Source organism: Amborella trichopoda, chromosome 4 (genome assembly GCF_054954075.1).
Source record: "Amborella trichopoda isolate Santa Cruz 75 chromosome 4, AtrichopodaSantaCruz75HAP2 v2.0, whole genome shotgun sequence".
Classification (NCBI taxonomy): Eukaryota; Viridiplantae; Streptophyta; class Magnoliopsida; order Amborellales; family Amborellaceae; genus Amborella; species Amborella trichopoda.
The window spans coordinates 7,763,450-7,779,580 of NC_142339.1; the positions used below are offsets into that span (position 1 = coordinate 7,763,450).

Below are 16,131 nucleotides of genomic sequence, written 5' to 3' on the forward strand. Positions count from 1 at the left end.
TTTTAGAAATGATCGACATTCAAATTGATCATTCAAGATCCTTCTTTAAGGGGGAACTTATTTTGAGAATGTTTTAAGCTCCAAATCATTTTTACGGGAAATTCATCAAACTATCCATTAAAGATGCACTAGTTAACATTTTACACACTTGCAACAATTCCAACTCATAATCATGTACCTTGGAATGGATATTTTGAAATTAAATCAAGTTATATGAGTAAATTGTTAAATAGTTCATCTCCCATGTGTATTTTGATAAATTTCTCTTTTTTTAATTATGGAATTGATTCTAGGGGTGACTAAACCTAATCAGAAATATCTCCTATAGGATACACCATGTTTTTGGATACTGGATTATGTTTGCACTGTAGATTGGCATACCGCTGGTTCTTCTTCTATTTAACCTTGATAGTCAACAATGTTTTAAGTTACTGGTACTGTCGACCATGGACTATGGACCACTAGTGTGTAACCGTTTGTGCACGCAATGCATTTGCACATATCAAATAAGAAATATATGTATATATCTCTCTCTCTCTCAACCATGAGAAACTCAGGTCGGAAGACCTCAACAGGACGGAGATAATTTGATTTCATGTGTAGTTACATTTTCGCAAATCGAGAATCTTATTTGATGTCCTTTTGATTTTCTGTTTCTAATTTATCTCAGATTCATTTGCAAAATTCTCAAGCAATTACTTATCGTTTGAAGTATGCTAATGGAACTTTTGAAGCATGCTACTGGCTTACAATAACGATGACATCATAATTAAAGGATAGATATGCTCTTTTCATATTGTTTACTCAGGACCTGGTGCGAACGGATGTCAGGTTGTGGCACCCGCCACCTTGTCCGCCTTTGCATAGAGCAGATACGCATACTATACACTAATATATGGCATGGACCATGTAGACTCACCTCAATGATAGGTAGTGGAGATGAAACATTTAATGGACAACGACGGACTTAAGGTAAAGGAACAGGTCATTGCTCGGTCCGTCATCGAGGATGAACAGTGGAGATGAACCTGTAGTATAGATGCCTTATAGCATGTGCAGCAAACCCATGCTACTGATGCGAAGCTCCTAAAATTTAGCTTCTAAAGAAATACTGTCTTGATTTTAGCACTCATAAAACGCTATTGTAAACAATACAAAAACTCTCATATCATGTGTAGATAAAACTGGCACTTAAACTTTGATGTCTCCTCCCAAAAACCATTTACTAAGTCTTCATCAGGGTAGAATTTACATTTATTTTACACAAAACATACAGACGTAACATAATGTTTCAATTCTCAAGGGAAAACAGACCAAACTCCATTCATCTTTCTTCACATACTGTCTGTACTTTAGCGACTGAAATAACACCAAGGCACATAAACTTCAATTTAAATAGTGTAAAGGGTACCAACCTTGAGAAGTGCAACATGAGGAATGTCAAGAGCCACCAAAGGTCCCCTGCAATTCCTTTCTAGGAAAATGTAAACTAAAATCAGAAGCTTCTTTAGAAGATTAGATCCATTTCGCACCACGAAGCGAGAGTGACCCAAAAGATATGCGGTCCCTGAGTCCCTAGCATCCAACAATTCCTGAAGCTCCTCTACCACAGATGCAGGCATTTCAGGGCTCTCAGGAGGCAGCACAAATCGCACTTTCTTTCTCTTGACGGGGACAATAGCAGACTGTAACTGATCATCTCTCAGTTGGGTATCTCCATTTTCTCTATCTACGAAACTCGGGTCACCAAGATTCAGATCTGCCTCATCTATTGGGATCAAACCAGCCTTGATCTGTTTCTGGTCCCCCACCACAGTCACTCTACCTTCTACATGTGAATTCAATTCTAAACCCATATCCTCTGTGGAAATAAACTCACCAAGCTTAAAAATGAGTTGATCCTCAAAGTCATTGGAGTCTTTGACATTGTCACGGTACCTGAAAATTTGCACGAGAAAGTGACATTGCATACTTCCTTTAAGCGAAAGAAACCATAAAATTTAAAAATTTTCAGGACAAATAACAAAAAACAACACAAGCAATCAATGACAAGATTATTGCACAAGAACAAAAAAAATTGTGTTTAAGTACCCATATCTGATAATACATCTGTACACTCTATATTCTTTCCGGTAAATCCTGCCTATAAGGTGTCTCTTGTCTGGAGGTATGTAAGGTACTGGAACTGAGACAAAGGACACAAAGACAAGCACCTGATGATAAGCTGGAATGTTAATGATGAAGTGAGAGAAGAAGGCTGGTATTCCTGTTACAAGGTCGGTGTATATAAAACCAATTCCTGGTACTCGGACCGCTCCAAGGCTAGGGCCTAAACTGGTGAGCCACTTAATCGAGACTTTATTTTCCAGATCATATTGGTATTTCTTTGTGGAACCATAGTGCCAGGATATCATGGTAAACATTAAGATCAAAGAAAGAATAACAATTATCCATGCTCCCTTCAAGAAATTTGAAAGGCAAGCGGAGAAATACAGAGCTTCAATGGACCCAAAAGAGATTGCAAAGCATGCTGCGATGAAGATACCCTTTTTCCATAGTAGAGTAATTATTAGGGGCATTAAACAGGTTGTGATCAGCATCCCGGTTATCACAACTAAACCTGAGAAACAGTATTACAATCTTATTAGACAGATATTTCATCTAGTCATAACACCTGTAAACAATAAACTGTAGTTCATCAACTATGCGAGAAGATCTCTCTCTCTCTCTCTCTCTCTCTCTCTCCTATTCTAATGAATTCAATTTGTGGCTTTAGTTTGAACGTTGTTGCATTATATTACTATACAACCGTTACATGAAATCATTCCCATATATATATATATATATATATATATATATATATATATATATATATATATGGACTATTCCATTCTAATGTACACCTATTTAATGGTGAAATTAGACTTTCCAAAGCCAAAAATTTTGACCACGAAATTCCCTTAAAGAAATTCTAAAAATAATAATGAACATACCACGTTTTAAAATTTACAAAGGGCATATTTGTAACTTTAAATTGCTTTTCAAGTTCAAGAATGATTCAAAAAGTCAAAAGAAACCTTTTAAATTTGAAATTGACTTTGGAAAGATTTTGAAATATCAAAAACACCTTCCCTAGAATATATGAAGTATTTTATAGTCAAAAGTCATTTTTGAACATATAAGAGCATTTTGATTGTGGATTAGGAATTCAAGTTCACTAGTAGAGTGGTATAGAATATATATATATATATATATATATATACACTTAAAACACCATAGGGCAAAAATGAATAGTGTTTCGCCCTGCAATGGCTCTTATAGCGGTTTGCCTGAAAAGTTGCAATGGCTCTGGTAGATCCGTTGCGGTTTCCCATGTTTTCGTATGAAAAATCTCGCAACGGACATAGCATGTTTGGTGCGATTGATTTATCCACGACGTTTGAAAAAATCGAACGGTGCCAAGCCTATAGGCGAAAATACTATTCATTTTCGCCCATAGGCATTGCGTAGTGGCTTCCTATATATATATATATATGGAAGATAGTACAAAACGCCTATAGGTGAAAATGAACAGTGATTTCGCCTACCCTCATCACCATCCAAAGTTCATTGCACGGTCACGATTGTCCGGTAGGCGAAATAACTGTGCGATGAACTTTAGATGGTGATGAGGGTAAGCAAAATCACTATTCATTTTTTCCTATAGGCGTTGGGAAGACTTCTCCTATATATATATATATATATTTATGGATTAATCTAAACTTCACAACCCTTCAAATTACAAAGGTTCAAGATAGAGAGAGCTGTGAATAGTGGATTTATTAATTTTGTAGTCTATTTTTTAAAAAAAGTTACTTTTGTGGGGGTAATTTTGTAAATATTACTACAAGACAAAGGGTACTTTTTTCATCTCCATAAAGGGTAAAGTTGAAATTTTAACTAAAAGATAAAGGCACTCTACAAATAAAATTTCAGGACACTAATTTTTAAAATACCATTGTACTATTGTGAAAATTTCAAATTTGCCCTTGCTTGATGGTAAAATTACCTGTTTAATTTTTTAATAAAAGAGTAATGATTGTTTTGATAAATACACCCATCACAACCCCTTCTAACTTGAGCCTTTGTTTTTTGAGGGGTTATTAACTCTAGACAAACCCATATATATATATATATATATATATATATATATATATATATATATATATATATATATATATATGGCTTCACAACCCTTCAAATTACGAAGGTTCAAGATAGAGAAAGTTGTAAAGGGTAGATTTATTAATTTTGTAGTCTATTTTTTTAAAAAAATTACCTTTGTGGGGCAATTTTGTAAATATTACTACAAGAGAAATGGTACTTTTGTCATTTTCATAAGGGATAAAGTTGAAATTTTAACTAAAAAACAAGGGCACTCTACAAATAAAGTTTCAGAACACTGACTTCTAAAATGCCATTGTAATTTTGTGAAAATTTCAAATTTGCCCTTGCTTGATGGTAAAGTTACCTGTTTAAATAATTTTTTAATAAAAGATTAATGATTGTTTTGATAAATACACCCATCACAACCGTTTCTAACTTGAACCTTTGTATTTTGAGGGGTTGTTAACTCTAGACAAACCCTATATATATATATATATATATATATATATATATATATATATATATATAGGGTGTGGTTTCTATAAGGTTGCAACCTTAAACAATCCAATTTAAGGCGCACCTCCAAATTTTATCATAAAATGTAATGTTGATGTAAAAAAATATTAGGATTATCTTAAATCTATTTTTATATATAATTATAAAATTTTAAACTAAATAAATAGTTAAAATCAAATAAATCTATAAATATATGAAAATCTTGAAAATGGATGGTCTAGATAATGTGTTGCAAGATGCACCATTTCTGGGACTCAAAATCTTTTTTTATTTCATATTCATACAGCTCGATGTCGAGATGATCAATTAGAGGGTTTTTCAACAATAAAACAAAAATTTTCGATGGATTTTTGAGGTGCATATGTAATCCTACATTTTAAGGTTGCAACCTTATATAAACTTTTTTCATATATATAGAAAGATAGATATATTCTAAAAATAATATTAAGCATACCATGTTTAAAAATTTACACAAATGGCATATTAAATTTAAATTGCTTTTCAAATTCAAGAACGATTCAAAACAAGTTCTGAGACTTGGCCGACACCACTCAGACTCAGCCCCGCCGTATGGGTGAAGCGAGTTTTGGGCTAGTAGGTTGTACAAAATATTTGCAAATTTTATTTATCTTGATGCGTCAGTTTTTAGTTATTTGTGTTTGAATGGCTCTGTGGTTAGCCTTAACGAATATGGGGCAGTGGGATTGAAGTTCGAATCTCGCCAACAGCTATCAATTTTTGAAAGTTGTCATACTTTTTTATGTGAATAGAGTTTCACAAAGAAAATGTAGCAACCCTAGGAATCGAACTCTACACCCCATACAAAAGGGCAACTTTATGTCAAGATGCCTAACCCCACAAGCCATTGGCTTTTTGATTGCTAATTATATATATCAAGTTTTTATGTTCATTTTATTTTAAAAAAAGTGATTTGGACTCAGGTGAGTTACTCGGACTCGCCTGTGTAACTTGCCTAGGTCAAGACTTGAGTACCTTGACTGAATCGATTTTCTAAATACTAATTCAAAAAGTCAAAAGAATATTTTTGAATTTGAAATTGACTTTGGAAAGATTTTGAAATATAAATATAACCTTCCTTAGAAATATATGAAGTATTTATAGTCAAAAGTCATTTTTTAACATACAAGAGCATTTAATTTTGGAGCAGGAATTCAAGTCCACCAGTAGAGTGGTTTGGCCTAGAATATATATATATATATATATATATATATATATATATATGGAAGATACTACAAAACGCCTATAGGTGAACATGAACAGTGATTTCGCCTACCCTCATCACCGTTCAAGGTTCATCGTACGGTCACGATTATCCGATAGTGTTTCATTTTTCTTCTACAAATCAGAATGACCTATAATTTGGAGCGTGTGATCATCAAAAATAGGAGAATCTACGAAAAATATCAAAAAAATATTTTATATTAAAAAAGTTGACCAAAATACCCCCTAAACTTTTTGGGGGTATTTTGGTCAATTTAGTTTTTGCAATTTATTTTTTTTATATTTTTATTAGGTTTGCCTCACTAAGATGTACACACTATCCAAATTTCAGGTCATTCCGATTTGTAAAAAACAAATGAAAAATGAAACACTATCGGACAATAGTGACCGTGCGATGAACTTTGAACGGTGATGAGAGTAGGTGAATTCACTGTTCATTTTCCCCTATAGACGTTGGGAAGACTTTTCCTATATATATATATATATGGGTAAGTCTACAAAGATACCATTTATCTTTTGTACATGGAGGTCACAATCATTCCCACTCATTAGATGTCAAATTGGACAGCTTGGGGTGAGTTACAAAGTTCGAAAAAATTTTGTTCGAAACTTTTTTTCTATTTAATAACATTCTTACAACCACCCATTTTGAAATTTAAGGGACAAGAATGATTGTGACCTCTACGTACAAAAGATAAATTGTCTCTTTGTAGTTGTAGACAATCCCTATATATATATGGAAAACACTTACATATAGGTTGAAGTTCTACAGTATTTCACCTATAGCTCATCATCATCCAAAGTCCATCACATTGTTAGGATTGTTTGATAGTGTTTGAATTTTAATAATTTTTTTATAAATTATATTGATTTGAAAATTTATGGGTGTGTGTGCCTTAGTGAGGTGCACCTGAATAAAATGTAAAAATCACAATTCGAATGATAAAAAGATCGAAATACCCCTCTAAAGTTCTAGGGGTATTTTTGTAATTTTATTTTTTGACAATTATTTTTTTAATATGTTATTTTGGCGCCAGTTGATAAGATGTACACATAACCCAAATTTCAGATAAATTCAATTAGTAGAAAATTATTAAAATTCAAATACTATCGGAGAGGCATGACTGTGTGATGGATTTTAGATGGTAAAGTGCCATGGGTGAAATACAATAGAATTTCACCTATAGGAATTTTTAAATATTTTATATATAAATATATATATATATATATTTATATATGGGTTTGTCTAGAGTTAACAACCCCTCAAAATACAAAGGTTCAAGTTAGAAAGGGTTGTGATGGGTGTATTTACCAAAACAATCATTACTTTTTTATTAAAAAGTTATTTAAATAATGTAACTTTACCATTAAGCAAGGACAAATTTGAAATTTTCACAAAAGTACAATGACATTTTGGAAGTTAGTGTCCTCGAACTTTATTTGTAAAGTACCCTTGTCCTTTAGTTAAAATTTCAATTTTACCCCTTATGGAGATGACAAAAGTACCATTTGTCTTGTGGTAATATTTACAAAATTGCCCCACAAAAGTAACTTTTTTAAAAACTGGACTACATAATTAATAAATCCACCCTTCACAACTCTCTCTATCTTGAACGTTTGTAATTTGAAAGGTTGTGAAGGGTTTAGAATATCCCTATATATATATATATATATATATATATATATATATATATATATATATATTTGAAGGGTTGTGAAGGGTTAGAATATCCTTATATATATATATATATTTGAAGGGTTGTGAAGGGTTTAGAATATCCCTATATATATATATATATATATATATATATTATTTATATTTATATTTATATTTATAGTCATAGTTATAGTTATAGTTATAGTGGGGTGGGATTTACCAAAGAAAACAAGAAAAACTTCGAAGGAAGATGAATGAGCCCCATACCTATTGCATTTCCCAAGTCTTCAATGTCCCTGAAAGCAACCAGGGAAATAAGGCACAAGGCCATTAATATCCAGTTCACCTCAGGAATGTAAACACGCCCGCGTATATTCTTTGAAGTGTGGATCACTTTCACTCTCGGGAAACAACCAAGTGCAAGGCATTGATTTACAACTGAAAATGTGCCTGTGATGATTGCCTGGCTTCCAACAATAGAAGCAAGAATGGCTAGCACTGTGAAGGGACCATGTATGCATCCTGAACTACACATTATAATCATTTGAGTAAATGGAAGCAATTTATTAGTGATAAAGAAACTGTACCCGAATAACAAATGATTAAAAAGGAAGAAACATGTATTTACTTGGTACACATGAAATGAAATGAGTGCCAAATTTCTCAAGATTCCTTGAGAGATATGCAGTCTGACCCAAGTAACATAACACAAGGGAAGGGTACACCATAAAACCGAAACCAATCTGTAGCAGAAAACAAAAGACTCCCAATGACTAATGTAGGTCAAGAACATGCATTGTAGCAAATGATAGTAGAATAATGAGTTACAAGTACGAGTCACTTTTTAACGCCCTACCTTAATTGATTTTTGCGAGAAGTGGCCCAAATCTGCAAACATTGCTTCTGATCCTGCAATTAGACCAGTAAATGCTTAACTTGTGAACATTAAGTCAACAAACTGACGAGCATAAACTTTCACATAATTAACCTGTGATGCACAAAAGGATGCTGCTCAATGAACCCCAATTCTTGAGATCCAAGGTTTTCATAAAATTGTACATGTACTTTGGGCAGAGCGCATGAAAAACTAGATGATTCCAACAAAATATGTTATAGAGACCCAATCCGCCAATAAATAAGAGCCAGATGATGACAATGGGTGCAAACATGGAACCAATTTTATGTGTCCCATAAGGCTGAAGCACAAAGAGGCCAATCAAGATGACACATGTCAAGGGAACTGCTACAGCTGCAGTGAAAGTAGGCATGATATAAGAACATAAATTTGAATTTTCAAAGAGATGATCCATGGTGGTCTAATTTATTCAATCCTGAAAATAGATAGCACTGCTTTCAAAGTATGACATAATAAATCGTATAACTACAAAAAGGAAAAGAACACTTACATCCAGTTGGAACATTTAAGACTGATTGCTCAAGTCCGGATGATGCAGAGAACACTGCAAACGGTAGAGCACCAGTCTTCAATATCAATGAGTCATCAAGCCATCCAAAGAAATAGGCTTTCTATTTTAACTTTAATAAGATAATTAACAAACAAACATTCATCAACATTTTCTGACCAGAAAGGGCAGGGTTCAGGGCCCCATCTTCAATGACCATGCAAGAACCAAGTAGGGCCATAGACAACAACAAGTAATGAAAGGTTGTATGGCTTTGAAACACTTTTCTTGCCTTTGATTCCATATTCATCTCAGAAAAGCTTCCCATATCATCTGTTAAGAGCTCGTGATTTGAAATCTGATAATTTGGTAAAAGGCCCACTTTTGCATGTCTACACAACAGTGAGTACAAGGCAAATGTACCACCTGCATTCATGTGAAACTTTTAAGAAGAATTATAAAAAAGTAGAGTGACTTGAGCATAAAGAAGTAGGTATTAGCAGGTACCTTCCCCATTATCATCAGCTTGTAGTACTATAAAGATATACTTCAAGAGAGGTATCAACGTCAGAGTCCAAAAGATAAAGGATAAGAGTCCATATAACTCTTCCTCAGATATAATTTCTTTAGGTGACAATGACATACTCCCGAAAACATACAGGGGTGCAACACTTAGGTGCCCATACACAACGCCAAGACTTTGAAAAGAAAGTGAAAGAGTGTTCTGCCATGTTTCTTTCTGTAATAAAAAAAAGAAAGAAATTAAACCTCTATCTTTAGCCTTATAGAACAACCACTGCAAATAACTTTCCTGAAGCATGCAACACTCGGTATGTGAAATTTTCACAATGTCCAGATTCCAGAAGACTGCAAAAATAACAAATATTTATCCACAAACATAAAATAAAAAATAAAAGGAATGGTCTGAGACAACATTAATTTGTCTGAAAACATTGGCTTCATCAAAGGGCATATAGAAAATTATCAAAATAATGAATAGTGGAACTATTCAATATTGGAAGAACTATTAATGAGAAGTGACCACCTGGTTAGGCTTTCCTAAATGTTATGACTACTTTGTGTCACACTTTACAGGTGAAGGTAAAAAATTGATGGTGAAAGTCCTTAAACAGAAAGAGTATCTCAGAATGTCATAATAAAGTCACTAACACCTGATGATATCTATTTTGAAAAGCTTTGAAAGTGTTCAACGTAAGAATACCCTTTATATTTCATTTGCATATGTCATATTAATATTTTTACTTGTTTTTGGAAAACCTCAATACCATTTCGTCAATTTTGTTTCCATTGAATGCAAATACCCTAATAGCGCGGCCAATTTCATCCTTCGCAAAGGAGCTTGTAGTTCATGGCAAAGTCTTGTGCCCTTTCTGAGACGGCATCCGTGGATTAAGGCCCTCAAGGTGTAATATTGCACCTATAATGCTAAAAGCCCTAAAACAGAAGGAGGCCAAAATCAATTCACATGGTGAATGCATGTTCAGATCAGAGTTTCCAACAGAGAGTGGATTCCATGTGATTCTTCTAGTGGTGGGAGGTGCATCGTGGAAATATTTAGTTAAGGGCTTTAGGTATATATTAGTAAGAAAAGGGGGGTTTGCTCTTTTCAAAGGTGTAAAACCTACCTCTTGACTCATAAGGGTTCAACTTAGGTTGCTTAGCCAAATCTAAGTCTCGAGTTTTCGAACAATGGCGTAGCATAATATTCATATTCAAGTGAAATTGAAACATTTCGGTTGTCCTCATAAACTAATTGGTGTTCTCTCGATTAGTAAGAAAAATTAGGGAGATAAAGGCAAAAAAAGATAAAAATATTCACGAAGTATCAATGACTACGAAACAAACTCTGGAGCTTAGACCACAGGGTATGATAATTCAGTATAATTAGTGCTATTTTGCAATTTCAAACAAAGATTATTGGAGACGCAACCTAGAGAAACAACAACATCTATTTTGGGATGATTTCGCACTGAGGTGTTGGAGTGGGGGATTTTATTTTTCACATTGGCTACCTTGAGGAGACTAGTCCCATAGGACCACTAAATGTAGCTGTGGCTTACCAGAATTGCGGTAAAACGTACCATACGAAAGGAGTATCGGTTTTTCTCTTAGGTGGATCGGTAAATTTGGTATTTCTGATTTTGTTAAGATTGATTCTCTAATTTTGCAATATCTATTTGGAATTCTATTCGATTAAGTTTTTGCATGGGATTATATATACTTGCTCATGGGGAAGCCATTTCTTGAGTCTTGACTTTTTGGTATTCTGTGTAGCTAGGATGTCTGCAAGACCTAGCTTATAAGGATGCCACTGTTGGAGCATGATCCTTCTTTCCCTTTTCCTTTTAGTGATCTGATTAAGTTCCTCCATGATCTTGGTTTTAATACTCCTGCTATATCAAGTTATTAACTATGAAGGTGAATATTATGGAAGGGATAAACAAGATGTCAATTAACTGTCATTTAAATGGTGTCGCCGTGCTTGTTACCAAAACAACACAGAGAAAAAATGTGCAGGAAATCAAGAAGCCCTTCAAACCAGTTTGTAGATACAGTTCATTCTTAAATCGATGACAGACTTTGTACTCAGTTTTTATCAGAGAGATTTCCACAGAAGTTTGATAATCATATGTATGTTTGAGTCATTCTTCAGAGTTTATATAATATATACTAAGAATCCATTCTTCCAAATCCAATGCATTTCTATCATCTTTAAAACCTCAAATAATATATCCAAGAAAAACATTTGAAGCCAAATTTGAACTACATAAAAGAAATCAAATCGAATAATATACAAATGAAGATGAAGCAACCTAAACAAATCAAAATAATATAACAACCAGTGAAGTAACACAATAAACCCCAAAATGGCAATTCATCTCTGAAAGTAAGCAAAGAAATTAGAGAAAAACACCAAAATCAAAGAACAAAAACCAAATAATAAGCATGCGAAGATGCAAGCACCAAATGAGAGAAAAATTAGAATACAATTGAAGACAAAACATCAAACAGGCTACAACTTGACATGATCAAAAGAAGTGAGAATAGTTTCAGAAATGGAAAATCAAGACTTACTTTTGGTCTTTCAAATAGAGAATTCAGCTCATTCTCCATTGTAGGGATCTAGAAGAGAGTTCAAGTTTAAGGCGAGATTTATAGGGAAAGAAGGAGGGAGAATAAGAGTGGACGGCTCGATTGAGACGAGGCATAATGGACGTAACCAACAAGAGAGGGAAAGAGACGCCTGAAAATTACCGTTTTGTCATATGTATCACAGTGATATTAATGAAGACCTCTGTTTCTCTTTCTCTCTTCAACTGGTTTGGAGTGAAGATTTGGGGTCTGTGATTTGAAATTGATTAGTTGCAGGGGTGATTAGCTACTTTTTTTCTTTTCTTTATTTTCTTTTTTTTTTTTTAAAGGACAAAACTAACCCTGAAACAATGACCCTTGTTTGTAGGTATTGTATGACCTTAAAATTTGTAGGTACCCTCTCTTCATCCCAATAACCAATTTTTTTAAAAAAAAAATTATTTAACATCTTAGATATAATTAAAATAAGTTCCATCCAATAATGAATCTAAACCATCTATTTGGTGAATTTCAAGATCTAAGCATTTATGTACTTAAAACTATTTCTTTTTTTTTTTACAGTGTTTATCTAATGATAACAAAGATATCTAAAAAATTTGAAAGAGAAAAAAATCATTTTAAGGCCTAGATCTAAGCATCTTAACAAAATGTACGGCTTATGTTAATTGGGCTAAAAAAATATTTTCCAGAGTATGTTTTTCAATTTTGATTTTTTTTATTATTGTTCATTGGAATGTAAAGAGTGTATATTTTAAAATTGGGGTCAAACAAATGATATTAACATAGTTTTTTAATATTCATTGTATTGCTATACAATTGTTGCATAAAATCATTTCCCCACCTATGTAATTTTTTTTAGATATAAAAAATAAAATTAGATCACAGCAATTGAATATAACTTTATCTAATCTGAACCATTGGAAGTGTGCTTGTGCGCTCTTCCCGTTCTCCATATTATGTGGATAGGACACTTTCCCATTTGTCCAATTTCATTTTCATCACAAATCCATGAACTTGAAACTCCAAAATAATAGGATTTGTCTATTTTCGAAGAACTAAAATAAATGGTCTATAAAGTTTTGAATTTAGTTTTTCTTTTATCAAAACTCATAATGGAGGTAATCCAAGTAATCGACTAGTAACATTTAAGATCCCAAAGCCTGAATTTGGACACCAAACTCGATGCGGAATAATGCGGAGAAAGCATTTGAAATTTATTTATTTATTTATGCGGAGCAAGCATTGTTTGGTAAATTTATTTACCTCTTTGCCCTTTGAAGTAGCCTTTTGACATAGACATGATAAATTTTTGTGTTCTTGTGGTATATATATTTTTATGCTTTATTCTCAAGCACATGTTATAGTTCTAACTTTCACTGATTTTATTTTTATCTAGTTAAGTACGCAATCTTGGTCGGATCCAAATTTTGGGGCTCCTATTTTCATGTCTAAAAAGGTTCTTAATTCTCAAGATTGCTAGTAAATGACGAAAATGTTGCAAAATGAAAATCCGTAGGATGGATAGAGTATGAGCATCGTAAACCTACCATTCTTATACCCTATTGTCGTAGAGAGTATGTGTGTATATTGTTCCGAGTTCCTTTTTATTTTTTACAATTTGAAGAGGTATATTATTTATGTTACAAATTAAACTCAAAACGTCACATTGTAGCACTCCGTCAACCTGACCACCCGACCTTGATCCCATTCTTGAAAGCCAATTCTCTTTTTCCAAAAGAGAACATTAATGTAAGGCCCAAACTAATTGTGAAAAAGTAAAGCCACATCTCAGAACCCTTCCTATGAACATAAGCTATGGAAGCCTTCAAATTGATCATCTTGATTTCATTAAATATGGATACTTATTTCAATCATAAAAAATAGTATCTCATAATTAATTATTGGGACCATCGTCTTTCGAAGTGTTTATAGATCCACCACCTTCACCATTTTAGAGCTTCAAATTTTATAATCAGAAGCAGAAATAGATTTTCAAGCCGTCATAGAAGTTTTCGAGTTTGGGTGCAGGAAGGTCAAAGGTTAGATTCCTAGAAGTTTTCCCCCTAAAATCCCAAGCAAAGAGTCCACTTAGAATCACCAAATGAGTATTAAAAAAGAAATTGAAGTAAAAAGAAGATGGGACCAGTATCAGCAAAGATATTATTGCTGGACCCATTAGGAATGAAGTTTATCATCAGCTTTTTTTATTTGTTCTTGTCTTTATGAGGATTTGGCAGGCGGCTTAGACCTAGGGGCTCCAAAACCACTCCTTCAACCAAGTTCAGCTTATTTTAATTGGTCCATATCACTTTACTTTTGTATAATCAAGTCCTGCCAATTCAGCTATTAGCTATCATTTGTTATTAAATAATCAAGTTACATAACTTGGAATGCCATCATTTGTCAACTTTTTCTTGGATACATTTGGATCTTTTTACATGCCTTCGACAAGCCAAACCATTAAACCGCCCTTCCATTTTATATTGTCTTTCTAAGTTCAAACTCATTATTGATTTGGAAATGTATACAATGAGATAACTTATTTTTTTGTACAAGGTCACCAATGGGGGTTGAGGTCGTGATGGTAGCATTATTTGAGTGGAAGTTGGGTAATTGGATATGTATCATTGATTGAGCATGAAGTCTAAAATAAAACTTATCGAATATTATTTAACACTTAATCTATCGGATTTCACATCTAATGGCTAATAATGATTTTAACCTCCTTATATTAAAAGTGAATAGTCTTATAGCATACAATCAGAGTTATTGTAAGTTTTTACTTATTGATGCCTTCATGCCGTCTTGTTTTTCTACTAAGCAATTTTACTTTTTAATGTGTTTTCTTTTGAGAAAATTTATTCGTACCCCCAGATTTTGGAATCTATTTTTCAAACGACTTAAGGTTTGAAAACCTTTCTTACACCATAAGGTTTGAAACTTTTGTATCATCCAACCCCTTTAACTCAAATAGCCCTATTTGATCACATATTATTGACCCAAACAACTAATAATATGACACCTCTCTCTCTCTCAAAAACCCATAGAGCTCTCAAGCCTTGTGGTCCCCTCTCAAAAGCCTCATGGTCCCTCTCAAAAGCCTCAGATCTCTATTGTGTTTCTCTCTCTGTCCCCTCTTTCTCTCTCAAAAACCCATAGAGCTCTCGGGCCCTATGGTCTCTCAAAAGCCCCATCTCTCTACAATGTCTATATCTCTCTCCTTTCTCTTGTTACATTTCAAACATGGAAACATAAATTCGAAACTTTAATTCATTACATTCGATTCAGAACAAAGATTTGAGAGAGAGAAAGAGAAATAGTAAAGAATTAGTCGGTGGAGAGAGAGAGGGAGAGAGCTCACTGTAAAACCCCGAGCTTGAAGACATGGCGACTCCTCTTCTCCTTCGACACCGCCCCAAAAACACCGACGAATATGAAGCCAGCGTTAACACCATAATATCCGGCACACCCGTCAGAGCATCATAGCCATTGATCTTCAAGCAAGCGTCCTCAATCCACAGCCTAGAACTCACTGTCATTCTGCACCTCACAAATTCCCTCTTCCCCCAAATTCTCTCACCCAAAAATGCTCTCTTCTTCGAAACAAAAACCAGAGAAGAAAAACTCACAGTGCTATTAAGATTCCTCAAAACTGGAGAAATCATGGCCTTTTATTGGTGCTCCCCTGAAGGGATTTAACCTAAATTTGTTCATATTTTGACTTTGAAATCAATATCAGAGCAACAATTTTTTATGAATTTTTTAGTGAACAGTATGCCGGGATTTTGACTGAAATTCCTTGTGTTTTGGTTTACCATCACAAGATTTTCAGTTGTCTTGGTTTTCCGATCAACGGGGAAATTTGCTAAGCGAAAATGATGGGGTATAGAAAAGTCTAGAGAGAGAGAGAGAGAGAGGACATTTAGGTAGAAAGAAGAGATTTTGAGAGTCGAGACCCACTTTTTTTATTCTTCTTTTTGTTCTTTTTATTGCGGGTTATGCATTTGCAGTGGAAGAAGCGTATGCAACAAGCTGAGGGAGCACATTTGTTTT

The 16,131-nt window shown here is 33.7% G+C and overlaps 1 protein-coding gene across 21 annotated transcripts; it reads right to left on the bottom strand.

Annotated features, from left to right (window-relative positions):
- Nucleotides 1-1,197: 1,197 nt before the first annotated feature.
- Nucleotides 1,198-12,430, bottom strand: LOC18439569 (potassium transporter 6). 21 transcript variants are annotated; one of them, XM_088864738.1, is made up of 10 exons: nucleotides 12,241-12,430; nucleotides 9,472-9,703; nucleotides 9,145-9,390; nucleotides 8,968-9,021; nucleotides 8,550-8,810; nucleotides 8,418-8,470; nucleotides 8,190-8,304; nucleotides 7,829-8,083; nucleotides 2,214-2,620; nucleotides 1,198-1,938 (listed from the first exon to the last, which is right to left on the bottom strand). In XM_088864738.1, the coding sequence occupies exons 2-10, from the start codon at nucleotides 9,605-9,607 to the stop codon at nucleotides 1,930-1,932; spliced, it is 1,536 nt and encodes a 511-aa protein (XP_088720864.1). In that variant the 5' UTR covers nucleotides 9,608-9,703; nucleotides 12,241-12,430; the 3' UTR covers nucleotides 1,198-1,929. The 21 variants fall into 21 exon arrangements, with proteins under 21 accessions (XP_088720864.1, XP_011625382.2, XP_088720862.1 ...); XM_011627080.3 differs by having other exon boundaries at nucleotides 2,092-2,620; XM_088864736.1 differs by having other exon boundaries at nucleotides 12,061-12,358.
- Nucleotides 12,431-16,131: the final 3,701 nt, after the last annotated feature.

Excerpts from the sequence above, each read along its gene's own strand:
- LOC18439569 (XM_088864731.1), bottom strand. The coding sequence starts at position 9,784 with ATGCTTCAGGAAAGTTATTTGCAGTGGTTGTTCTATAAGGCTAAAGAT. Across the intron at positions 9,022-9,144 it reads CCTGAACCCTGCCCTTTCTG|TGTTCTCTGCATCATCCGGA; the intron begins GTCAGAAAATGT and ends TACCGTTTGCAG. Across the intron at positions 1,939-2,091 it reads AGATGTATTATCAGATATGG|GTACCGTGACAATGTCAAAG; the intron begins GTACTTAAACAC and ends GCAAATTTTCAG.